The 27,455-nt window shown below is 42.5% G+C and overlaps 1 protein-coding gene across 3 annotated transcripts; it reads right to left on the reverse strand.

Annotated features, from left to right (window-relative positions):
- Positions 1-26,394, reverse strand: A1CF (APOBEC1 complementation factor). Of its 3 annotated transcripts, none has more exons than XM_061446752.1 (12): positions 26,254-26,394; positions 19,548-19,691; positions 18,117-18,251; positions 17,797-17,927; positions 16,490-16,728; positions 13,703-13,867; positions 10,733-10,830; positions 9,602-9,872; positions 7,937-8,145; positions 5,540-5,676; positions 4,767-4,900; positions 1-2,387 (listed from the first exon to the last, which is right to left on the reverse strand). In XM_061446752.1, the coding sequence occupies exons 2-12, from the start codon at positions 19,644-19,646 to the stop codon at positions 2,236-2,238; spliced, it is 1,770 nt and encodes a 589-aa protein (XP_061302736.1). In that variant the 5' UTR covers positions 19,647-19,691; positions 26,254-26,394; the 3' UTR covers positions 1-2,235. The 3 variants fall into 3 exon arrangements, with proteins under 3 accessions (XP_061302736.1, XP_061302743.1, XP_061302753.1); XM_061446759.1 differs by having other exon boundaries at positions 7,937-8,121; positions 26,254-26,393; XM_061446769.1 differs by lacking the exon at positions 19,548-19,691 and having other exon boundaries at positions 26,254-26,371.
- Between the last annotated feature and the right edge of the window lie 1,061 nt (positions 26,395-27,455).

Below are 27,455 nucleotides of genomic sequence, written 5' to 3' on the forward strand. Positions count from 1 at the left end.
TTTGTTTAAAAAGTTTTAATGATATTTCAAAGTCCAGTTAATGTCCTTGGATTACTCTAGAATTACAGACTTGCTTTACGGAACTTAATCAAGTTTATAATTTCCTTGTAACGGATGATTGAGATGCCATTTCCACTTCATTCTTTTTAAACATACATGATCATTGTCCAGTAAATGGATAGTGTGATTTTTCACTACACTTCACAGTGTTAAAACTCTATACAAATATTGTACTATGCGTACAAAAATAAGTGCTTCATGCACACGCTTTTTAATACTGCTTCTTGGTCTTTTCTTTGACATCTTTCTGAACTTACATAAATAGCTGAAAAAGCAGACTAAAGTTACTGAACATGTAAAGTGAGAAACACTTTCTGGCAATGATAGTCTTTTAGAGAAAGAGAGAAAGACACATGGATATGTTAACTCATTGGCAGTCAAACACTACTTAAAAGAGAAAACACTACTTACAGAAGAGAAAATAAAGCCATACTCATAACACTCTCAGTTATTTTGCCCTGAAAAAGACAGGTTTGTCTTTTTCTGTGATGGCAAGCATACTGAACAGCAACCACAGAGGGCTTTAGGATCACCTTATTGAGCTACTTTATAAATAGAAAGGGTCTAAAAGGACTGCAAAGTATACAGCTTATGTGTTTTTGTTCTATTCCTAGTGAAATCAAGTCAGCCAAAGCATGAGAATACAAAAAACATAGCTCTTGGTAGTCAACACCTTTTTCATGGACCATTGTGCTTTGTACAGCTTTGGAGATGCACAGGAAAAGCTCCGCTTGAAATGGCTTGCGCAGTGTTACGTTACATGTTTTAGAGTGGATGAAAAATGTGAGGCCAGATCTGTTGGAATCAATGGGCATCATCGACCTTGTTGTAAATTCTCCCCCCGAAAGGATTATTCTTTTTCCTAAACTGAGCAGATTAAAGTTTTCTTAGTGTGCATTACTTTATAGGATATATTAGATAGGATTCACCTGTCTGCAGTATTTTCCTAACACTGAGTTTCCCCTATATCTCTAGAGCATTATTACTCCTGCCTCAATCTCATGGCAAAAATGAACAGATAATGCCTTCCTGCTGTACCCTAAAGGATGCTTACTGGTGTTCTCCAAAACAAGAGGTACCTTTACTTGACATGAGCCCTCTTCCACTAAATTAAGTTTTGCAAGAATTGCAGCAGCCAGCAGTCTTGCTTTAATGTGTAAAGCAGCACTTATAGCCAGGCAGGCCTCTTTCCATCCTGTCATAAAGTTTCCCTGTATATAATTTAATTCTTGTAGAGGTGCCTTTTATTACTGGGTTGTGGCCTCTTGTGCTCTAATTAAGTAGAGAATTGGCCTCAGTGATTAGTATTTTTCTGGTCCTCAACCTTCATAGTCCTAAAAGTTCTCCTGTCTTTCGCTGAAAGTGCCAATTGATAGGAGGTGGGAAAAATACAGTGTTTTTTGCTGTTTTGTGACTTGTGGGTATGGCTGGGAAGTAGCAAAGTAAGAGGGAAAGCTCTGCTGAATGCTTTTCTCCTGATTTAAAAATCTAATTAGAATTCAAGACCATGCAGACTAGCCTGTTAGAGGTGGGCAGACACATTTATGACAGTCTTTTTTCCTTGGCTATGCCAAAATGAGTTTAAAAGGTGCTTGAGATGTCTGAACACATCCCTGCAGCGCTGGTGGCACGAGATGCTCAGAGGCACTAAGAGGCAAACTGGAAACCTCCAAATGGCCAAAGGGCAAACTTTCCTTTTACCCATTCCTCTGCCTGGCTTGAGAAATTTTGGGGTGAACGGAGAACTCCTGATGCACAGAGGGGCTTCCTGGAGACACCCCATCCTTCCCCTGTCTCATGTCACAATGTCCATGGGATTGTTTTCAGCACAGGTTGTTGCTTGTAAACACATACACAATGGACTCTATCTATATATACATACACATATATATGTATGTATATGCACACATCTGAGAACCATTCATTTTCTGGGCTGAGATTCTGCTTTCTAACATGAAAATCTGATTTTGAGTGATTTTTCTCCTTTTTTTTTTTTTCCCCTCCTTTTCCCCCTAGTATCCTGTTATGAAACTAAAGAACCACAGAAACAAAATTCTGACTAAAATCTAACTTTAGGCAACAGATTAGTTTAAAATCATGAGGGTTTAAGAATTACCAGACTGAGATTTGTTTTCTGCCTGTGCTTAATTTAAGGGAATTTGATTAAAGACAGGATTAAAATGCTCCGTAACCATCACTGCGTGCAGCAACTGCAAAAGCGGGGTAGGCTTCATAGGCTGCGTATGTTGCTAAATCTTGTCCCATAGTCACTGCTTGTTTGAGGTGAGTGGCTGTGACGGTCGCGGCTGCGTTAGCAATGGTATATCCTGTAGAGGAAAAGAGGGGAAAAGGTGTTCAAAATTCAGCATTGCCTGACAGTTTTTGATGGGAAGATTTTGCTGTCAATGGGAGTGACCTAGGGAGCAGAGAGTTTGTTAATGGGAATATTCTAATTAAATGAAATAAGTAATTTCTGGCATGTTTTTTCTTTATGCTAGCAGTAATAAAAAAAAGGTGGAAAGTTAATGCATTTTCTCACCTATATTCTGCTAAACACGCTGCTTAAAAAATTCACCTCTCTGTTAAATATTCTTTCCTTAGGCTCCAGTTATTTCTGAGCTAAGAAATACTCATCCTCCCATGCATGACTTGAGGAAGGCAAGAAAATGAAGTAATATAGGGGAAATCTGGCTAGTTTTCATAGTGAAAATATGGCCCTTATACCATTCATAGTCAAAATATATGCAATTTAGAACAGCCACATTAGAAAGGAGCGAAACTCCTTCTATGCAATACCAGGGAGAAAATATTTAGTAAACTGGACTTTTTTCTTTTTTTTTTTTTTCCTAATGGAAAATGTGGTTTCAACACTTCCAAATTTTCCATGGGAAAATGTTAGCTTTGCTGATTGAAAATGAATCACTGGGAAAACAAACATCATTTGGGGTTGGTTTGTCTGAAAGCAGGGTAAAGCAGCTTGTTGACCAGACCACAGTGTGATTTTTGTGAAAGTATCAAGAATTACGGTGAAGCCCAAATTTGGGAAGAGGAGCTGGTTTACCCATTGGCTCTGCTGGACCACATTCTGCTGTCAAACTGCATCTCCCACTGACCAGCTGGGCAATGGGATCAACTCAAAGTCAGTCAGAGCAAAGTCCTCTCAGTGGGGAGAATGAAGATATTGGGTGGCACTGAGAGCATGTTGCCTTGTTGAAGTATTACTTTAGGGGAAAACATGAGAAATTAGCTATAATTTGAGTGTGTGGCCACTTGAAGTATTTTTTTTTTCCACCAGAAAAACTTACCTTAACATTTTGACAGAGAAATGAGAAATCTGTCATTTCATAGAATCACAGAACAGTTTGGGTGGGAAGGGATCTTAAAGATCATGCGTGGCCAGGGACACTTTCCACTAGACTAGTTTTAAAGCATATCTATCACCATCATAAGAGAAATGATCTGCTACCTGGCATGGCCTGAGCTGAGCAGGGCTTCAGCAAGCCCTTGTCAAGGACCAGTGTGTGTTACAAGCAGAAAGTTTAGTGTATGTCAATTTGTTGAGTTTCCAAGACAAATAAATAAGGGTGGATGAAAGAAAAAGGAGGGATTATAATTAAGCAATAGATGGAGACTGTATTCAATGAAGAGCCCATTTGGTTTCCATGCTGCGGAAACCTGAACAAACCCAGACAAATTGATTTTTCTGTGGCTTTTGTGGACTGCTGTGGCAGGAAGCTGGATAGTTGTTTTTTTTTTGTTGTTTTCTTTCTTTTAATCCATCCTTGAGACACTCCATACAACTCAGTAGTACTGACTAACGCACTCCTCATGTGCAGTTTGGCATGAGTTGCTTCCACTGCATCAGAAAAACTGTTGTGCTGAAGAGCACAGTAAATATAATGACTGTGAGCTGTATTCCTGCTCCCAGTCTGTGTTTTCTATGACTTCCAAAGCTGTTTTTTTCAGTTGCAAGAGCTGTTGAGTATGAATTCCCCAAATGGAAAGAAATCCTTCCAGTGGGGGTGTGAGAGCTAGGACCAGATCCTAACTTCCACAGTTGCGTCATTCCTTTGGCTGATGAAATCAAAAGTGTTGGTTCAAAAGGAGCTATGAGTGCTGGGGAAGGATAAATTGACCATGAATCAATCAACTGTGCATCTTTACAGGGAGGAAGATCTACTCCATCCTGGGTGGCATCAGCTGGACTGAAACCAGCAGGTCCAGGGGAGGGACTCATCCCAGCTGTTGGACCAGGGACATCAGTTCTGGTTTCTGTCTGGGGCTTTCAGTTTAAGGGAGGCATCCACAAACTGGAAGGAGTGAGGGGACCTGCATACATGGGATGGGGCCCCGAGTGGTGGGGGATCCCTGTCCATGGACACTGCTCCAACCAAGCAACCTGCAGTACCTGGGGTGTTGACCTGAATGGTCACTGGTGGACCAGAGGCATCCACCCCAGTGCCTCCAGCCCGAGTTGCTCTATGGTATGTACACTGCAGTTTGGGAAGTCCTGAGATAAACTACTATACAGGCAACAAAGATGTCATATGCATAAGTAACAAACACAAGTCAAGGCAGAGGCATGTCGGGGAACACAACAATGTCTGTCCTCAGTGGCCCAAACCAGGTTCATTTTCAACACCCACAAGGAAGCAGCAGGAAAAATAATATTCCGGGAGACCTTTGCTTTACAGACCTTCCCATACCTGGAAAAGGTGGTGCTGCAGAAGGCACTTCTGCTCCCTCCATGGGAATCCCCAGTGTCTGAAGAGTGTATTCTGCTGCGTAGGTTTTGGCTTCATCAACATAGGCACTGAGCTTGGGTGGTGTGAAGGGATGTCTGTGAGTACAGCAAAATGTTAGCTTTTTTTTTTCTCTACGACTTTCCTGCAAGATGTTTTAATCCACTCATGGCATCCCACATATCAAATGGCTACATTATTTTACTGTGCTGATGCATTAGCAAAAGTACTCTCCTTGTAGTACTCCTGTTTTTTTTGCTGAGTTTATTGGCCCCGGGTCTCATTATGGATATGACATCCTTTCAGAGCATGTTGTGCATTTTCAGTCGAAAAGAAAGCCCAGTGAGGTTTGAGCTTTTCTTTAAAATGCACAGCAAATAATGTTACAGGTCAGAAGTGTTTAGAATCATATTTGGGGCCAAATTATCAGCATGTTCCTTCAAGCTGCTTTCTTTTTCTGACAAGAGCTATCATATGCTTGTTTTTTTCTATTAAAAAGTGCCCTTTTCTTCTTATTGTTATTATTTCTGGCTTTCTGTAATCTTTGCACCATCAGATAGAGAACACCAACCCTGGCATACATCACTATGAGTCCATTTAGTTTGTGGATGCTTTTCCCCCTAATGCATATATATATAAAAAAAAAAGGAAATGGAGACTCCTGCAATTGTATTTTGAGGAGAGGTTATACACAAAATGGCATCCTAAAACCCAGGTAACCTCAGATAGTTACATACATGGTGGGGTTTTGGCTGGCGAGGGCAGGGATGGTGATTTTGTACAGGAAGAGCTGTCTTTGGTCTTGGCCAATTGCAGAGTGGAGCTGGTAAACAGGCTGTCCCCAGTTGTTTTTCTGGCAGATTTCTTCCAAGATCTAGAATGGAGAAAAGGGATTTTTTTCTCAGGTTAATTGCTGTGCAGTAGCCTTCTCACCGAGCTCCAGCCCCTACGCTGGTCACCTTCCTTCCCTCCAAAGGATTTTCAGAGGTGTTGTAGTGACTTCCTCAATGGTTTAGGAAAAAGTTACAAAATAAATGGCAGACGGGATATTTTTACATTCATCTTGCAGTATAAGATTCATCTAAATGTTTTATACTTTATACATTTTTGTCCTTTTGCTGATTAGCTGGTTTATTCTCTTATTGGTTTGGTTTTCTTAGAATTCTTCCCAGTAGCTCTATCTATGCACTTCTATTTAATAGTGCTGAAAAAACAGGATTGCATTTATCTCAACTGCTCTGTTGTCCCCCTGGCTTAGTGGGTTACAGTGCATGAAAAGCCCAAATAGCTGGGGGCTTTTTGTGGTTCTTTTTTTTTAAAGAAAAAAATCAACAAGGAAAAGAATAAAGGAAAAGGAAAAAAAAATTAAAAATTAAAAGGGCTGTGTTTTCATCCAATTAATTATACTGGCTTCAGTAATTCATTTCTGCTTTGAGTTTGAAAAAGAAATGCTGAACCATGTTGCCTTTAGCCTTAGCACAGCTTATTCTATGGTAATTGGGAATCACTGTCCGGAAACACTCTTGCTTTGGCTTTGTAATTCTTTTTTAACCCTCCGGGCACCTGCTGTCCCGAATGGGTTTGAGCACAGCATGGTATTCCTGTGTCTTCCTGTAAGTGATGCACAAACCAGTTATTTTTTTCAAGCAGCTCCACCAGACCTGTCACTTAGCTGAGAATATGTCGGGTTTCGGGATTTGTGACATTGGTCGTGCTGCCAGCTGAGTCAGACCAGAGACTCCTGGTGCCTCCAGCCCACGTCTTTCTGTGGTCTGCCCTATTTAAAATTTACACTTAATTTTGTTTAAAATAAAAATGTGAAATTTAAGTGTCAGTGCTGTTTTTAATTTCGTAATTGTAGCTCCAACTGAAATTTAACACTATGTAATGTAAGTAAACTAGTTCATTATGTTTCTTGACTATGGCAACGGTTGTTCTCTGCTGTCCCAACACCTTTATATGGATGTTGTATTTATACTGTAATGTCAACATTTAAATCATCAGTAAGGCATATCTACTTATTAACACCAAGTATCTCATATAGGCAGCAGGAATAAAACCTATCATTCAAAGATGCTGTTGAAATGGTCTTAGTGCAGCAGATGGGAGAGGTTGACCAAGTTGACAGGTAATAATGAGGCTGTCCAATTAATGAGGCTGTTGTGAAGCCAGCTGTAGCTGTATAAGACCTGCTGCTGTGAAATAGTAGCAGTGGGGGATCAGATAGCTCAGCAACTGGGAAAATGTGCCCCAAAAAAATAGTGTTGCACGTGCCTGTTGCTGTTACTGCATTATTTTAAATACACCCAGTGGGAGTTTTCATGTATAGGAAGAGATAAAAATGAATTTCACCTGCCCTTAGGCAGTGCAGCACCACTTAGGCTCTTTCAGACCTCATATGCTGACAGAGTAAGGGAACTGAAATTTTTCAGGGTGAAGACAAACACTTCCCAGTTTTCTGGGAGAGAAAGGGATGCTTTCATTGACTTTGACAAACCAAATGCTGTGGCAATTAAAGTGTTAATAGGCAAAGATATGCTTCAAAATTCAGGGTGAGGTTAATTTCTCTTGTTGCTTTGGATGATGTAAGGGTGATTTTGTTCTGGGTGTATTTTCTTCAACCCTCATCCATCCATCTGGATGCCAGCCCTGCACACACAACCACATCAAAAGTCTCCTTGAGCAAGGAGAGTTTTTGCCCTGGGCTGGGTTGTGCAGGCGAGTCAACATCTCTTTCCCCATAAATGATCTTAGGACATACATTATTTTCTATATATGCACATTTGTTCTTTTGTGAAGCTCCAAGAAGAGCATCTTGTTTATCAAACCCATTTTGTGTGAGAATTTCCTTACCCTCAGTGCTTTTATGGAGCAACAGCCACAACTGAAATTCATCTTACACCTGTGGGTATTAATGAAAACTCTTCTCTGAGGGAGAGGGAACACTGTTCTCCAGTGAGGTGGGTGGGTATTGCAAGACGCATGTAGTTGTATTTTACTTTTTTAATGATGCAAGAATTGATTTAGTTATTGGTCCCCAGTGCAGGTTCAAGCAGGGAGACATTTTCCCAAAAGCATTTTGGGCGAAGACAACCTCTGGCTGGGATACCGACGCCCTTTTTTTGTGCACATACCTGAGGAGCGAGTTTGATCCCTTGGGGCTTTAGCGTGACATGGTTCATTGGTGTGAGCTCCATTCCTGGCAAGAGGTCGTAGAGTTTATCCTCTCCCCTCTTTTCTCCTTTGAGCTGGTATCCACGCCCCAGGCCCGTGTACGCCAGGTAGCCTCGACCTCCCAGTCCTCTAACTCCCGCAGCCCCTACAGGTACATTCATGTAAATTTCTAGGAATGTAAGAAGGCATTAAACTGAATCAAATTGCAGGAAAAATTGCCCTGATTCTTGCTGAAATGGAAAAGTTAGCCCCACTTGCTAAGTTTGGGAAGTGATGGGCAGGAGACCCCCACAGCCTGCTGATGGAATAACCCAGGCTTGACATTTACACCCTTTCTTTTTAGGCTTGTCTGCTTGGGCAAATGAGGGTTTCTTTGTAGTGAGGGCCCTGATTCTTTCTGGCCCAGTTTCCATCTTCTCTGGTAAGTTTTGATTTTCTGACATCTTTATATTCCGATTTGTAGTTGAAAGGCAGAAAGGGGACAGTTGTCATCACTTGCTACACCCGGTATAATTTCACTTTCTTGAAGAATTCAGAGTTTATACAATCCCAGCTTATATTAACCAAAATCCTTTTCCTCCCCATCCCTTCCTTACACTCCTGTTTTTCCTAGGGGAGCTGTACTTGGTAGTGTGTGGAGGCTTTAAGAGAGATCTGGTGGGTGATCACATCTGCACCTTTCCCAGTGCAGCCTTCACAGAAGCTGGTTTCAACTTGTGTGGGCAAAAACATGGGGGGCAGCATGCTCCCCTGTCCCCTTCCTTTGTAAGCAGGAAAAACTGCTGGCACAGTCCTTGCCAGCCCTACTGGAGTGCCATGCAGGGTTCCAGGCTGCCATGAGACCAGCCTGTTGGCCTGTGGACACAAGCTGACTGTCACAGGCATCATTTCTGAAAGGAAGATCAAATGGGCAGATTTATTTATTCTAGCCCTCAAGCTTACTTCTCCACTTACCAAGTGACTCCTACAATTACATTTGATTTGGGGGTACCAAGGTGTGAGTATTTGATTTGGTGTCACTCAAGATCAAAGGCAGAGCCCCAGTAGCTTTCTAAATACTCTGTTTTCACAGACTGCTTATTATTAGGTTAACGATCGCCCTAAAAAGAAGTCCATCTCCCAGAGCACATGATGAATGGCTTTCTTGATTTCAGTGCTGGTTCCCTACTCTGCATCAGGGCAATGTGATCTCCTTGGAAGGGTTTTGGGTCAGAAAACACCAGGACTGGTAAAACTTTCCCTGTGACCTTCAAAGCAAAGAGGAAGCAGCAGAGAGCTGTGTTGGTGGCAGGTTACAGACTCTGCTCTGAAGGGGAGAAAGGAAAATTATTTTGTTTGGTTTCCCTGCTGGGGCAAAACCAGGAGGATCTGTAGTTCATTTTCACTGGATTGAGGGCAACCTGGAGGCTCGTTCAGGCTTGCTCCAGGAAAATGTTTATTTTCTTCAATCCCTGCTTAGTCTACTGAAAGACCACCACACCTTTGAGAAGGACAGAGCCCGAAAACTGTGCTCTGAAAGGGGTCCAGCATCCAGGTCAAAGCCAACACCCTCAACAGGAGTCTAGGGAGCAGCCACCCAAGTCCCGGAGGATATATTATGCTAGAGCTGAGTATACGGGAGTTACCTCGAATGGATGGGGGCCGAATGATGCTCCTGTTGCTGAGCCCCTTGGTGGTGGGGAAGTGAAGGTTGGGGATAGCTGCATAGGCTTGGGGTGCGTAGAAAACTGGGGCACCCAGGTAGGCTGTGGTGGGGTCGTACACATGTCCAAAGGCGTAGGTGTAGTCTCCTTGTAGCATGGTGCCTCTGCCGCCTGTGCCCCGGGTGTATCTGACATAGCTGTCTTTGTCAACAGGTTTGGCTAACGTCACCTCAATTGGGGACCCATCCACCACCTTCATGCCGGGAGAAGCACAAATGTAAGTCTCCAAAGTGCACAGGGGTAATCCTGCCTAGGGAGGCAGTTTCCCTGCATCGTTTGCTAATGGGACTGGAAGATGGAGAAAACTACCCAAAAAAGCAAAGATCTCCCTCTCATGGTTGGAAGAAGGCTCTGGCTGGGTAAGCTTAATATGTTGAGAACACCCAGCCCTGATCCCAGCCAGGAAAGGCTCTTTAACCGAATTAGCACAGTTATGAAGCCTTTCGAAAGGCTTCACTTCTCTGCAAAGTAGCATGTTAGTCACTGAGACTGTACGTGCTCCTACGGAGAATAGCAGTAGCAGTAAAAATAGGAGCAGGGTTAACACTTCTTTGGGAACAGCTTTTGCATTAGAGTGCCACGAATTACATGCAGCGCAAAAAGTACTAAATACAGCAATCCCCTTGCAAATCCACATCTGAATTTGGAGCAGATGTTTTGGGTTGACCTTGTTTGTCCCACTTTGCCATTCACACGCTGTCCTGGGAGTGGTTTTATTGGCAGACATGGAACAAGTATGTGAGTGCACGCCAAAGGATCCCGTAAACCCTTGTTTGCTAGTCCTTGTTTCAGCTTTGCTCTGTTTTTTGTTTTTCTTTTTTTTTCTGAGCAGTGAACTACAATCTGAGCTTGGCAAACATTTAGCACAACTGCAAGATGTAAGAAGCCAAAACGAACAGTTTGTGTACATCAGAGCTGCTGAAAAATGGATTAAAGTCTATAAAGGCAGCCTGCAAAGAGAAAATAGCGCTAACATCTTCAGGCAGGTTTGTTTCAACTGTGTATAATAAACTGCACATAAACCCCACAAATTAGCATTTACAGCAGCTTTACCTTCCCATTCAAGGCTTTCATAGCTTCCACTGCATATTCTCTTTTGTTAAAGTGCACAAAGGCGTAGTCTCTAATTTTCTTTACTCTCTCTACTGCACCTGTAGAAAATGTCAGAATATTAGCTGGAAATGGGTATCAGGTGGAAAACACAGATATGGAAGAGCAACTGTGGTGAGTTAGGAGTCCTTCAGCAAAGGCTGACCACGGGTAAGAGAACAAGAGGACAGTGTCTTCTTACCTCTAAGGTTGTATTTGCCATGGTAAAAGTAAACATATAATGGTTACAGTATTTCAAGGCAAAATAGATGTAGTTTGGGTCAGACACCAAGAAGTTTCCAATTAAACTGGAGTGTTTTTTTCCAAAATGCTCTGTTGGATGTTAATTTTGGTCCTGTGTCCCCCTTCTGTGACAAACCAGATGGCTGAGCAGGACATGCAGCAGCATAGGATTTGATGAGCTACAGGTAATGTCACCTTGTTATCCCTATCTCCATGGTTTTGTTGGTGCATTGTGCATAGTAGTTATAGGCAGCTTCAGGAAAGCTGATGCTTCTGCCGTAAAACAAGGAGGCTCTTAATCATCTATTCAGGATGTTCAGCAAGAATGAGCTCCCAGTCCTAGGTGGGAGAGAGCAGCCCCAATTATGGGGAGTTACAGAGAAGTCATAAAGGAGTATGGAGAGCAGCCCCAATCATGTGGATTGGCTGGGATCAATGGAGCCCATTGACTTCTCTATAACATCCTTTCCCATGTGAATGGGGCACCCCTTGGACAGGGCCCCAGGTGGTGGGGGATCCACATCCTCAGAGTTGTCTTGATTTGCCTGGACAAAGCCTAAATCAGCCTACTGCACCTGTGATGTTGGCCCCACAGGGAGTGGGATTGGGCTGGAGATCCCCACCCTGGTGTCTTCAGCATGATTCTTTCTTATACTTCTGTGATTATTCAGAATAATTCAGGTGCAAATGGTTTCTTATTCTCTTCTATATCCATTCTCTACAGCTTTCCATTGTCAGCTGCTCTGCTCCCAAGAACTTCTCATCACTGAGATACACAACACTAATATTTCTTTGGAGTTCAGGGGGAGTCATTAGGAGCTCCAGTGGGCTAAATGAAGCCTGTTCCAGCCTATAACCTGAGCAGCTTGCACACCTTTGAAATGACACCGGAACAGTAAGCAGCACTTCATTTCCTTCTGGGATTGGATAGTGATTTTCTAAGCCTGAAGTTATGGGAATTATATGCTGATGCCCTGTTTACAAGGCAAGGCTTTAATGAACTCTCTGTGTTTTGAAAATCCCCCCTTTGCCTCCTTGAGAGAGCCCTGTGTTACTGAACCTCTCCTGAGCCAAAAATCTTGCTCTTCCCTGCTTCTGCCTCTGCTGGGGCAGAGCAACGTGTTGTTATCAGAACAGCTTCTCAATGCCTTGGATCAAATGCACACTTCAGGCAAGCACTACTGAAATGTAGCACAATGAATAAGGTGGATAACTGGTGTGCAGAAATGAATCTTTTCAGATCCTTGCTAACTTTTTCGATTGTAATCTCATTGTGACTTAAATTGCATTTCTCTCTCCAAAACTCAGGTTTTGCTGCTCTGATGCACATTTGTTTGAATGCACAGCACAGCTTTAAAAAAGGCATCCCTGATTTTATCCACAATGAAGTTCTCTGTTTGAAAAACAAAAATAATTTCCAGCATGAGAAGTGAAATGATAAAGTGAAAATTAAAGATGATGCAGATCTGTTGTTGTACTAGAAAACTTGTCTTAGGAGCAAAGCAGATGACAGCTACTGAAGTATCAAAGGGGCATAAAATGTGTTTCTGGGGAGTGTGAGCAGTTCAGTGTTCAGGAGCAAAACTGGGCAAATAAAAGAAGTAAACAGTTAAGGTAGTGTCAGCATCCATATTTAACTCCTGGGTAAAATGGGATCTCAAACAGCTTGATGATGGGTGACATGGTCTAGTGTGAGGTGTCCCTGCTCATGGTAGTGGGGTTGGAACTAGATGATCTTAAGGCCCTTTCCAACCCTAACTATTCTATGGTGATTCTATGGTGATTAAAAGTATTAGCCAGAAACATTAGGACAGAAGAGACACATAAGGAAACCCCATAAAGTCTCTTGCATTGCAGCCTAGTACAGAAAAAGAAATGTATAGTGCAGAAATGAACAGTTAATGAAGGAAAAATGAAACTCTGTGGTGTATTTTAAAATAATAATAGACATTAGTTAATGGGAATGAGATGCATACACATTGCCAAGTATAAGTTCCTAATGCCTAATGGACTGTGGGCCTGCAGAGATGCAGAAATGGGTTATTTTTACATTGTTGTTTTGGGGTGAAATTTCCTGAAGTTGGAGCAACTCAGACATAAATTCTCCCTTGAAAGCAGCAGGAGGTTTATTCCCAGCAAATCTGCTTGCTTTTTGAAAAATCTCACCCTAAGTATATGTAAGTGTATGTAATATATGCCATGAAGGATTATTGTAAAGTTCTGCATTAAATGATAAGCACCAGTTATTAAAAAATTCACAGAAGAATGTGTGGGGTTTTGTATGAAAATGATAGAATTCAGAATTTATATAGATTAGATAAAACCCATTTGTATTTCTGTCATTATCCTTTGCTATAGAAGAATGCTGAAATCACCAAGCTGTTTCACCAACTAAGAAAGACTGAAATGATTCAAAATCATTTTTGTGATGCTAGCATCCCCATGCAGCATTTTGGATCTCTTCCAGTTACCAATCATCCTAAAAAGGTTAGTAGTGTTGTTAGCTGGAAATTAGGCAGCCCTTAATAGGATGACATGATGCGCCTTCAGCATGACTGTTTTTGTGGCACTACACATGAAGGCCTTATAGCAGAAAATGAGCCATTTTTATCTCTCCCTTTCACATTTTATGAATTGAGATATATTTCCATTTGCAGTAGCAGTACTTATTTAATGTCAGTGGGTTCCTACCTGGTTTGATGTTGTTAAACTCCTTTTCTATGGTCTCTTCAGTGGTTGAGAGCATGAGATTCCTCACGTATAGAATTTTTACAGATGACATGGTGTCTTCATCCACCTCCACTTCAGGTTCTGCCCAGTCAACTGCGATAGGGTGTCCCCACAACTGGATCCTTCCTTTAAAAGAATTAACACAGTCAGTGTCAAAAAGGCTTTGGTTCCTTTTACTTCTGCTCAAAGGCTAATTTAACATGCAGTATGAACAGCAGAATAGGCCAGTTTTGCAGACAGGACCAAAAGAAGTCTTTCTAGCTCAAAGCACAGCTGCTTTGTTAACTCATTTCCAAAAGCAGATGGTCACACTTTGAACATATTCCCACTAATAACTATATGCCTGCAGAAATGCAGCATCCAGAATTAAAGAAGTGAAAATATGGCATAATTCACTAACATCCATGTTCCCTGGCTGCTCTCTAAAGGAAAATATTTGAATGAACTTATAAAAATCCCTCTTGTCTGCAAAAGTTTAATTCCCTAGATAATAGGAGAGGAATCCAGTAGTCTCAGCTGGATGAAATGACACTGGAAAAGCAAGGGTGTCTCTGTGTGCAAGTATTTGAAGTCATGTGGTCCCTGCTGGGTGAAGCTGCGGCAGAAGTAGTATAAAAGAGAGACTCAGAAAGCAGCAGGGCATAAACCAGGGTGTGGGTGTGTCTTAGCAGCATGGGAAATGCTAGATATTCTTTCTAAATAATTAAGTAAATCTGCCTCTTCTGCAAATGTGCCCCAAAGAGCAAGTGGGTCTTTCTGTGGGGTTTTTTGTTTTCTTTCTCTCTGATCTTTTATGCTGAAACCTGGAAGAAACCTGGGATGCCTACGCTGGTAGAGGGAAAATTCTAATCCTGAAAAATGTTTCTTGAGAGATGTAAGAAGTCATCCAGTCTTGCATCTCCGCTTGGATGAGATGGGATTTTTCTCAAAATAGAGAAAATTAGAGGGTGAGGATGGAATTTGGAGACCCGTTTTTCTATGTTTGAAGTGAAAATTATCAAGCTAAACGGAGAGAGGCTGCTCCCTGCTAAGAAGGCTCATGAACAAGCTGCAATTTGTGGAACCAAGTTGGACTGATGTTCAGCTTTCAACACTGCTTAATCTGACTTGTGCTGTTAATGACCAGAAACGGAGAGAGAGCTGCTAATGGCAGCCAGGTGAAATGAAAGGCCATCTGCCCCTTTCTGAATTGCCATTTTCTGCTCAATAATGGAAATAATGACCTGGTTGACTTGCAGCAAGGATCTAGCGCCTGCACTAGCCTCTTGCTAAAACCCAGTCTTTCTCCACCCTCTTGTTTAACCAGGAGACAGGACAAAGTTTTTAACAAAAACATCTTCCTTTTTGAACATTTCTGTCTCTTCTACAAGGAGCCCTTAAAGAGCAATGAGTTAAGAGTAAAGGAAACATCTTGATGATGATATTCAACCTCACAATCATCCAATGCATCAGCTGGAAACACATTCAGTTCTGGCTTGAAACTTCTTTCAAGTTCCTCCTGTATATTTGCAATATCAGAAGACTCTGACTCCTGCACAGGCCTTTGAAATTCCCCAAAATGTTTACTGAGATGTCCCTAAATTGGAAATCACTAGCACATTGCACATCTCTGTTCAGTGCTACGTGCTTATTACATCTGTCTCACTGTCTTTGCTCAGAATTTCAAGTGCTCTGCTCCCTCAAGGCTGTCATCAGCAGCTGTGGCTGTGCCCGTGCCTTCCTTCATTCTTGATATAGAAACTATGGAAAAGTTATGTTGAAGCACAAAGCAGCTGAATGTTTTCTGTAATCAAGGAGATGCTAAACTGATGCAGAAAACCCAGAGTAAAAGGCAAAATAGTCAGTGTGAGATATCCCACAATAGCTAAGCATATTCAGTGCTCACAGTCACGTTCAGTTTCTTACAATAAGAAAAAAAGATTTACATTACTCAGGATGTTTCACGGGCTGTTGTATAGAAAGAATGAAATAAGGTTGGTTGGTTATGAACAAGTCTCAAAACAGAAAACAGGAGGTTTATTGTTTTTTTTCATCAACAACTGATCTGGGTTTGACAAAGTAGTGCAGGAGCTGCCAAGCTTAAGAAAACATGAGAAAATTGGTGAAATCACTGCAAGTGCACTTAAGGTTAAGTGATTCCTTCTTCTAACACCTGCCAAACCTCCCTCTGCTTCACTTTGAATGTGTTCCCCAGCTCTAAACTGCGTATACTTATTCTTTATACTGTTCAAATCCTAAAGCAATTCCTCATTTGAAGTTTTCTTCCCATATGAAAATATCCATTTTCAGGAACATCCTCAATATATTCTCAAGACTGAACACGTTTTCGGGTGTTTTCCACAGTGGTTCTCTCCAAGAGGCTATAACTTAGGCTATATTTTGTACATAACCCAAGATAACTACAGGATAATGCGCATTCTACAACAGAGCTGTATGGATACACACAGCTAAATCCATCTAGCTATATTTTTCATAAATTCAAGTTCCTAAATAAAGAGCATGGGTAATGAGCATGGTGCTGCATCAGGATTTGTAGTGAATGGTTCATGCTGCCCTCCAGAGCCAGGGTGACTCCATCAGACAGCTGTGTCTTGAGCTCCCTCCTTGCTCTGTCTAGCAGCTGAAAGGAGAAAACCCAGTGGTGTTCCTTGGGTACCTGGGTCTTCTGGAGACTTCAGTCTCACTTCAGTGCAATATATACATAGGTGATCACTGATGTGAAGCCAGCTCCTCACCATCTGTACTAACCTGGCAGCAATTTTCTCCTGGCCATGGCTGCTGCCCGGTGGCTTTCATATTCCACAAAAGCAAAGCCCCTGTTTTTGCTTTTATCAGCCGCACTAGGGTAGACAATGACGTCCACGACTCCGTCTGTGACTTTCTTCATCTCTGCTAAAATTTCCTCCCTCTTCTTGGTTTTGGGGATCCCTCCCACAAACAGGCGGCAGTTGTCCACGCTGGCACAGACTCCGAGGAGACGCCCGTTCCTGAGTATAAAAAACATTGCTGGTTTGTCAGGATCAGTTCTCAAAGAGAAGAAAAAACGAAAATAACGCCCCATCTTGTCTCAAAACACAAGGTCACACAGAAGGCCGCCTACTTCTGTGGCATATGTTGCTCAGGATACTCAAGTAGTCTTGCTCAGTGCAAAAGCTCATGTGGAGGCTGCCACTGTGATAAATTTGAAGTAAGGCAGCACAGTAAAACTTTCCTTACATCCACTTAGCTCACCTTTCCATGGTCCAAGCAACTCTTGCAGATCTTAAGAAGTTAAAAACTTCTTTAGAGGAGTCTTTGGAACAAGGGAAGTAAGCAGAGGAAGTGGATGAAGCCTATTCTTTAAGCGTCTGATACAAATCATGTTTTCACCCCCACTGTGTGCCCTGTGACCTGCTCATACTTAGGGTTGCTGGTAAAGCAATTCACAACCCATTTTCCTTTATAAAAGCAAAGCAAAAGCTATAAAATTGCCAGAATGGTTTATCTCTAAATGTTTTTAGGCAAAAGTGTCTACTAATCATACTTTGAACTGGAAAAAAAACACCAACATTAAATGTGGTTGAAATCAAACCAAAACATACTGATGGGCCCATATGTTGTTGATTTCTGGGTGTTTTGTTCTCAAATTTTAGTCACAAATATGAGAGCTTTTTCTGTTCCTATCTATTGGGAAATGTCATTATTTTGCCAATTGGTTTCCATCCTATTTCACCATTTTTTGTTATCAGTCTGTCTCCCAGAACATATCTGCAGTATAGGTTATGAGGGAGACTATGAATAGGAATAAAATCAACAAAAAACAGCCCAAAAGGGAAAATGAAATAAACAGCAATGGTCAGGCAAAAATTAATTTGATCCAAAGCAAAATATTTTTTTCCAATGTCCTTATAGATGTCTCTCTTCTTTTTTCTTTTTTTTTTTAATATATATTTCTTCATAAAGCTTAGGTATTTAAATAATCTTCCTCTGGGCTGCAAGGGAAAATATGCCTTGCATAGCAAAATAGATTAGTACATATGATTTAAAGTCAATGTGAAGGTTTTTCTCATGCTTACCTAATTTCGTAATTATTGAGTTGCTTTATTGCACTCTTCGCCTCTTGTTTATTTGAGAAGGTCACAAAGGCATAGCCCCTGTTGTTGCCATTAAAGTCCATCATCATTCTCATTTCATAGATTTTGCCAATCTGTAAATAGCAAGATAAAGGTTTGTTAGCAAGAGGGGAGGCGTTTAAACAAGACTGGGTACTTCCTTGGGTATATCATGCCAAAGCTCCACTGAGTAGTCTAGGCCAAATAATCTCCAGTTTAGCCTTGAAATGCAGGTTTGATCATTACTAACTGCTGCAATACAGCTACTGGCCATAAAGTCTTACTTTTTCACATAGTGGTATAAGTTCATCCTCAAAGAGGTCTCGGGGCAGTTTCCCAATAAAGATCTCACATCCCCTCTCTGGTGGAGGGCCATCCCAGCCAGGAGGTGGGCCTCCGTATTTCCTCTGCCCATTTTCCTGCCATGAAGAAAAAACAAAGAACGATTAAGATACAGATTTTTAAATGTAGATGTAACCAACCCCTTCCCAGGGAATGACGGTTTAGACACTCTCTGTTACCGGTGGGCTGGAAAGCAGATGTCCTCTTTCCCTTCAAGGAGCAACTCTTTACAGACTCAACAGAGATAATGTAGTGTGCATCGGTGCCCCACTGCCATATCTGTACTGAAAGGCTATGTTAACACAGTTAGTATGTTGATGATGTACTAGAGAAAGGCCTGGTTTGTACTAGCTGAGTTTTGCTAAGGTATATGCATCAATGTATGGTCTGCAATTGCTACTTGTCCAAGGCAGAGACCCTCAAATACCTCCTTAGGAAATGTAGGTTTTCTTGGCTATGGGAGGTGAATCTCTGTGTCCTGTGTGTTAGTTGTGGACTGCTATAGCCAGAAATGAAAGTATGAAAAACTGAAGATAAAGAAAGCCGCAGTAAATACAAGATACAGAGAAGTTAGTTATCTTCTGAGTCAGGTACAACAGAAAGCCTCCTAAAGGACAACAAACCCAGCTGCTGTCCTGGTCCTGGGATGCACAGAGAATTACGGGCTATAGGAAAATGCTTTTTCCCAGGAGTCTCAGTTTTTACTTTGGGCTGTTGTGCCCTCTAGTGCTATGCAAAGCAAGACAAAGTTCAGTGTCCAACACTTTCGAAAAATTAGCTTGTTTTTGTCATGCTAACTGCGAAAGGCTTCTTTAGATGGCTTTTGAAAGGCATGCCCACTCTCTACCACCGTAACCAGGGGAGGCTTTGCACTTGGAGACCTTGAAGACTAAACTGGGAGCAAACCTTTGTTGTTTGGGCAGGTGAGGCACCTGCCTCCCTCACACACACATGTACATGAAGGCAGATCTGGTAGTGAGGTGTTGGACTTCTATAACCAACTCTGGACCTACTCTTTCCTGAAACTTCCTTCAGTGTGTTTTCTTTGCTCTACTACCACTGCAGCCATGGCTTTAAGACAGCAATCGCAATCTTTCCCAATGCTTAGCAGTGCTCAGGGGTGGTTTTTTACTACCCTTATCGTAATTTGGCATCTGGCAAAGAATTTCTGGAGGAATAAGATCCTGCTTCATAAAAGATAACATCTACTTCTTGTAGCTGTGTGAAGCAGATATGTTAGAGAAAAATGGAGAGAAGAACGAACAAGGAGCACTTCATGTGTGCAGATTCACTGCTCAAGCCCTTGATGCAATGCATCACTTCAGGATGAAGCCAGACACTGCACACAAAAGGACATGACAGTGAGTTCCTACCTGGATCAAATTATATCCCGTTCGCTGAATTAATGCACGGAGAGCGGCTTCTTTCTGTGTGCCGGTCAATCCATCCCCGGATTTGTGATTTGATTCCATTGTGAATGATTATCAGCAAAAAATCAGGTTAATTAGGAGTGCTCACTGCAATCAAATTTAAGATAAATTAAATAAATTAATACAGCTACAAGGAGAAAGTCCACCCTCCTGAGAAAGTTAACAGGATCACTCTTCCTGAATCAGTTATTTTGAGATAAAAAGAAATCAAAACATCGCAGACCATGGAAACAGCAAAAATATCTGCCTCATGTTGCATGAAAATAAGTAGTATTTAAACCTGCAGTCAAATTTTAGACAGCACTTCAGTGAGATGCAGAGGGATATTGTAACATATCAGTGTATGTGTCTTAGGAGGGAAGCATGTAAGATGCCTAATCTTGTGCTGAGTATATGATGATGAGTCCTTTATGGCATTACATCCTGCTGAAGCTGGGAAGGGAACCTTGTACAGGACAGGTCTGGCACTTCATTAGAAACAAGACTGAGGTCCAGATTTGGTCTATTTTTTTTTAAATCAAGAACATGGGACAACTTCATATCTGTATCTAGAATCAGAGCTAGGACAACCTTGGGTTCAGATGTTTTGATTCAGAGCTGTAGTTTTAGGTCATGTCTAAATAAAGATATGGTTTTCTTTTTAGTTTTGTTTATTGGATTGAAAATACCATAAAGCTGAAATATGAATCTGAATTGGGTTACATGCTGGCAAAGGGGCATTTATAAGACAGACTTATTACCTATAATTTCAAGCTGCCCTATTTTTCCTGCATGCTGAGCTTTGAGCTTGTCCAAAACCCATTTGTATGATCCAGGCATTGAAACAGGGTCTGCAGGTGCAATGTTGAGCTTGAGGACTTGTGATGATGGGCAGATGCAGAACAAAAGTAAGGGCAATTTTAGTCTCATTGGGTCTTTGTAGCCAGGGCATGTGCTGTGGGCTGGTAGGACCAAGAACTTCATGGTAGGAAACTGCTAAATCATGTAATTGAAATGATTGGTTTTGCCTTAACTTACTTTCAGTTGTACAAACTTAAATGCAACAGAAGGCAATAACTCCCAGGTTTGGTTGGGGAAGAAAACAGGGCCAAAAGGGGCCAGGTTGGGTGTAAGGGGGATGGGGGGAACAGAGCAACCCGGGACCCCTCATTGCACAGGGACTGGGAAGTGCATAGGATTGTGGTGGCAATGATGGGAAGGAGAGAATGGAAATCTGGAGGAGCAGATGCAGTATGACAGAAAGGTGGAAGGAGGATGAGTTGCTGTGGCTGCACCTTGAGTTAGTGCCAAATTCACGGGAGAGGACTTCAAACAATCTCCCTATATAGCAGGTTTCTTGGTGCAGATAACATGAGCATTGCCAATAAAGGAATGCAGATAAAGAAGTGCAATATATCAGCTACGGTACATTTTCTGTGCATGCCATGATGCTATGGAAATAACAGAAAAAAGCCTTTTCCAATTACCGTCTGTTTAACACCAAAATCTTTTATTAGCACATGCTCCTTTTGGGGTTCACTGGGAGAAGAGCTAAGGTTTGAGGCTGCCCACTTTGCCTTTGGACATTACTTGCTCTGTGCTCCCACGTCTTTGTATTCTGGAAGATGTAAACAGGTGTTTTAAATTTAAATAGATGGATTATTCTCATTGCCAAAAAAAGGGGCATGAACCCAGGTGTTTGGAGGATTTCAGCCTTGTGTTACTTGGGCTCTGCTGCACTGAGCTCCAGAGACTGCAACTTAAATACCTGGAAATAGAGACATCTCTGTAATGCCAGATTTTTGAGCTATTTATTGCTGAGGTTTGTGAGACCCTTCTGAGTATTTATTTATTTATTTATCTGCCTATTTATTTACTTATTTGTTTTCTGTGCTCCCAGGTTTTTCAGTGTTTCAATTATTACCAGTGTGCAGGGGCTGGAAGGTCGACTGTCCAATGTGATAACTCTTCGGTTTAATTACAAAGTGAGTGTTTTCTGCAGCAACTGGAGCCCGATTGTTGTTTTATTTTGCCCTTGCTGAGGGTGGCAGCAGAACACAGGTGTTGCTTGCGGTTTCTGTACCTGCTGACTCCTCCAGAGTTGGTGTTCAGCACAGCATGGGGCAGGATTAACACACTGCTGTGCAAAAATGAGTTGGACGATTTTCCAGGCTGCTTAAAAAGGAAAAAATGGTTGTTCAAAAAAACCCAATTAATATCCAAATTGGTTTTGCATCCTTCCCTGCCTGGGCAGAAACAACCTAAATGCACCCTATTGAGGAAAACTCTGTCATACTGTGAATTTGGCTTCTTTTATTTTGCTTTTGCTGCATCTGGTTTCATCAGGGGGTTGAGGAATCAAATTGCAGCACTTGATGCACAATGCTCTGCAAGTCTCTGTTAGCCCTTATATCTGGATTTGAGCCTATCCTCATGTACCTGAAGGCTGGGACAGAGGTGGGACGAAAGGGGATGGCTGCCCTGTGCAGGTATCTCTAATATTCACCGCCTCAGATTTCCTAATCTTTTTCTTTTCTGTCAGGTATATCAGTGCTGCAGTGACGTCCTTCCCAACAGGGATGTTACCTCAGGTGTCAGAGCAGAGGCAAACAGTAGGCCGCCGGCAGACAGCAGGCACATTGCCCTGTGCCGGCAGCATCGCCTCTTCATGCTGGGAAAGCAGCTGGACTGCAGCCATGCAAACCTCGGTGGCTTTCCAGTCATGGCTGAGGTTTCCAGTCTGTCCCCAGCCGTGACCTAGTTAGATGAGTAGTGTAAAACTCTTGTTTTTCTCCCCGCCTGAAAACTGCTTGGTTTCATGCTGCACTTCCCTAGGGGCTGGGTGTCTCAGCCGTTGCTTCTGCTTTGAATGCATTTGCCTGTGGACCCTTAAATGTCAAAATCTCCTTACCTCTCCTCCAGGGAGAGGTAATTTCCAGTAACATCTCACTCCATGTGATGGTTTCACGCTGAGTGAGCACAAGCTGTGGGGATGGGGGATGGATGGAGTAGAGTATCTCCTTGGCTGATGCATTTACAGTAGGATCAGTATTCCTCTTTGGCTTCTGCTTTATTAGATAAGACCAGGCAAGCTCTTCTCGTAAGGCATCCTGTAAACTTTCTAGGCTCCAGACCAGAATGTCTAGACACTGGTGTACTCCAGGATATGTGCAAGCTATCTGCTAGGAATAAGAGCTCAAGACCATTCAGGGTTGCACAAGGTATCAAACACAGGCACCGCAACACCAGTGTTGGAGACTTCCACACATTTTTTGAGAAAGCCAGAAAAACTGGTCACCATTCCCTCAGGGTGTGTGCTAATAATGATCTGGCCTTAATCTTTGTGCAGTGTTTCCACATGCTGCTGACTTTGAAGAAAGTCCAGTCTTCCCCAAGGAAACAGCTCTTCCCCGTGCAAGTGGGAGAGTTTCCCTATCCCCAGGGATGCCCCAGCTTGCCTGGACCATGGCCCTCCACAGGCTGCTGAAGCTGTGGTGTTTGTCCAGCTGGAGACTCCCACCCTAGAGGGGTGAGTACCCTCTAGGGAATCCCCAGCCTGAGTTACTCTGCAGGGCTCTGCTCCTGGTTCAGGAGGAGCATTGGAAGCCAGGGCTGGACAACCCTGCACAGCCAGAGCTTGGACACACATGTGGGTGACCCAATGCACTACCCAGATCTGGCTTGTAGCGCCACTCTCAGAAATTAGGTCCTTCCTGCTAATTACAAGCTCAGAGCCATTCACAACTAATTACTAAGCCTTGTTGCTAGAAAGAGTTCCTCCATCAGTTGGGATGGAAGCAGAAATCATACTTTTTTTTTGTTTTAATGTATAAATCCCAACACAAGCAATCCCAAACACAGTAAAACAGGCTTCCTGGACTCTAATTTTCCAAGCAATTCTTTCCTTCCCCTTCTCTTCTATCTCCCTTGGCCTGAAGACATGTCCTTTTTGGACAGGGCGCTTGCCCTTCTCTGCTACCCAAGGGTCTATATCCATCAGTGCATACAGACTATTTCCAGAATACGAGTCACAGTGGGATGGTTTGTTTCTGAAACTGGTGGGATTTCAGCACTTTACCCTTATTCCAGCAATCAGCCTCAGTCCTTGCAGTAGTGCTGGTGTGCTGGGCTGTTTTTATTTATTTTTAAGGGAGGAGAGCTGGTGTCACAGAACCTGGGGAAACATTATTACTTTCTCTCTCTCTTTGCTCCCTGGGCCATTAATCAATTAGCAAATCCACCCTCACAGGGGGAAAACTCCCCTTCTATGGCTGTTCTTTGAAAGTGTTAATGACTGGGGCAAATCAAGGCAGTATTATTAACGCTATTTAAGAAAAAAACACAAACCAAACCAACAGCCACACTTAATAGAAAGAATTGTTTTGGAATTCAATGATTTTCAGGGGCCTGACCCTTAGATTGCTTGCTTTTAAAAATTACTTATGCTAAAAAGAAAATAAAAAAGGTGGTGGTTACATTTTATTCAGATGTTTACATTGAGATTAGGACTCTCAGAGGTGTAAACTGCCCAGGTATGCTAGCTCATTTTCGACTAAATTTTAAACAATACTACCAAGTTATCATGGTCCCAGAATCTAGAATCCTGTGCCATTAGAAAAGGAAGGTACTGCTTTTATCTTAAATCATATAATTTAATTTTTTTTTTCTCTCCACTGAAATGTCTCATTTATTATAGGTGTCTATTAAAACTCTAAAACACAAGGCAAGAAAAAGTACTTTTATGCCTAGCAAACCCCCTATTGACAAGAAACAAACTTATAATACTGCTTCACCTCTCCATGACTACTTCTACACACGTTTTCCTTGCCAGCTGCTGCAGACAGATCATACAGCTTTGCTCCGTCCACCCAGGAGCAAGATGAATCCAGAACCTTTTACCTCCAAAATGTGGATTTTACTTTGCTTTTAGGTTATTTGCTTGGAAAAGAAGGAATCTTCTTCCCCATTCAAGGAATGTCTCCCTTGAATCCGTGCCAGGATTTCTGTTGAGAGGAATCATAGAATCACAGAATACCAGGTTTGAAGGAGGAAAGGTGATATTTGCAGCCGGACCCTGTTCTCTTTCTCCACCGCTTTTGCACCCTGAGCCTGCCCCTTTGCAGCCCTTTCGGGGAAACCTGGTTACTGTTTCCATGAACGAGATAACAAAAACGTGTTTATCCTGTGCAGATCAATACACCTTTGTGTTTGAATGTATTGAGACACTTGGACACTTTTCATGAAGGCTGTTTTGCACTGCTAAAACCCCCTTACCCTGTGCAATCTCTCCTTGCAAAGAGCCTTTTTAAAAAATGGATAAGTATATTCATTCTTTACCCTTAGTAACCCAAATAGGTTGTTATTAGAGGAACTATTTTCCTTTAGGTTATTTACTTGCTTTTCAAGGTTTTAAGTGTTTGGGATTTTTTTCCTCTCTCCAGGCTCTATACAATACATGTTCATATATATACATCATGAAGCACTCTTCATATTCTTCCTAAAAAACAGACACTTGAAGCTTCATGAGCTGCCACCAGCTCTTTGCTGGGGTGAGACATACTGTGAGATGGAGTCCGATTGAATAATGCAGCATGAGGCTTTAGTCCCTTTGCTTTCCAGGGCACAGGTTTTTTTTTCCAGCACAGGTGGTCCCACAGAAAGTGGGAACTCACAGGTATTTGCAGGAAAGCAAAATAAATTCAAGGTAATGGAAAAGCGCTGCACACTTTGCAGCGCATGAACCCTGGAAAAACAGTTCACGTATAACCTGGCAAACGTTTTTCTTAGCCTCTTTTGCTCGGGAAGCTGCTTCTCTCTTTGAAATACCTTTCCTCTCGCACATGGCTTTTGCAGCTGTGTTCTCAAATACACACAACATGCCCCTGAAAGCCCTCTGTGAGGATGAAGGGTACCTGATGCTGAGCCCAGCCTCCCTCCTCCCCCTTTTATTTGTTGCATCACGTGCTGGATGCTTTGAAGCCAACCTTCCTCCTGTGCCTGCTCCCACCCGAGCCTCTTATTTTGCAAAGGGAAAATAGCTTAAGAGAAGCATAATGTATTGGGCAGAAAGCCTACTATTTTGAATAGATTAGAGAAAATTGAGAGGTTTTTTTTTTTAGCAGTGACTGCCTTTGAAATGGAGACCAACCTTTTACAAAGAGAAGAAGTTGCAAATAAGAAGTTGGCTGGGAAGATCTCTAATGATTAGCTGTAGAAAGTTGTGCTTTAACAAATTGAGATTGAATTATCACAAGGAAAACCCCTCCTCCCCCTCCACCTTTTCTGGCTTTGCTTTTCTGGCAACTGCTGGCAGCCAGCATGGGGAAAGAAGTAAAAACAGCTCCTTGCTGTTGCCAATTCACAGAAATTACTCTGAGGCCCCCCAGTGAGCCCTTCTCTCCTCATTTTGCCCATCAAAAAACTAAGGGGAGCTCTGCAGGGCTGTGCTGGCACATGGGTCCAGCTACATGGTGCAGGGGGGTCCTGACCTTCCCATTCTGACTTCACCGGTGCCCAGCAGCGCTTGAGGTATGAATTTGATGGTGGGGCACCATCAGGGGGGAAGGCACATGATGAAGCTGCTCCTTTCCCATCCCAGCCAAAAGCCCTGTTTCACAGGGGCCCCAGTCCCTGTGCCCCAGACCTTGCGATAGGATGAGCGGGCACGTACCTGAGCAATTTTGGAGATCACCACCCAGGAAAAAGGTCTCCTTGATTATGGAGAGTTTGCGACGTGTCACTCCGGTTATTCTCTAATCATCATATCAAACTCCAAAGGTTCAGCAGCTGTGGGGCTGGTTTACAGTCCCTGTAGGTTAAACGTTAACCTGCTCTATCTCCCAGCTACCTGTAGGCCTTTGACCAGATAGCTGGGTCACTGCTGCTCCGATGGCACTAGTTTGTTCGCTCTGTGCTGAAGGCATTCCCAGCTGATTCATCTCAATTGCTGCTGCTGTCCCCAGTAGAGATGCTGGGAGAAGGGACACAGCCTTGTGCCCATCCTAGCTTCAACAGGATGTTTTGGCTTGCTGGATTAAAATGGCAGGAGTGAGAAATCCCTCTCACTGGTGGCCTTTATGCATGTAGCCTGCAAATGGCACATTTGCAGGATTTGCCATGAAAACATATCTGAGCAAAGACTGAATATACTTGCAGGGAGGAAAGTCAGTGCAGGTTTTCAGGATGATTTGTTGCACCTAGAAAAGGCTGCAAAGAAGTTCAGTGGCCATGAATCTCTGTGATAGGTGGCTTCTGGATTTGGCAATCTGAGCATCCGATACTGTGGTCCTCAGGTTATGATGTTGCATCTGTTGACGCAGCAGCAGAATTGAATATTTGCCTTGGCTAAAATCTTTCTGGACCCTAACAGTAATGAAATGGATGTCACAGTGGTTTGGCAGAGTAATTTCTAATACGATGTGCAAGCTTAGTATCCCAGCATAAGGATCTGTCCCTGCAATTACATCCTGCTGTGGCTATTTCTCACCTCAATACTGGACCATGATCGCACTACAGCCTGTAGGTTTGCCAGTCCTAAAGCTGACCCCTGCTAGCAGCCTTAGCCTACACTGATGCTGATCTACATTTAAGGGAGTCTCAGGCTTGGTTTTGAAGCATGTTAAATGAAGTATTTACGATTAGGTGTTGCTGACGCTTCATGTTTGTAAAAGTGCCTTACTGGTGTTTGCTCAGCTTTAAAAGCATTGGGTATTCCTGTGCGGTGGGTAGATAACAAGGGCCTTGCTCCCTCAACACAAGCAGCATCTTGCTTCACAATCATCTTCATCTTCATTCTTCATCATCATCATCATGCTTCATCTTGCTCCTCACTCAGGGCAATCCACTGTCTCACTGAGGCAATGTTGCGCTCAC

Source organism: Pezoporus flaviventris, unplaced genomic scaffold, assembly GCF_033815535.1.
Source record: "Pezoporus flaviventris isolate CSIRO_AGI_PZ_B2104156 unplaced genomic scaffold, CSIRO_AGI_Pfla_v1 ptg000001l, whole genome shotgun sequence".
NCBI lineage: Eukaryota > Metazoa > Chordata > Aves > Psittaciformes > Psittacidae > Pezoporus > Pezoporus flaviventris.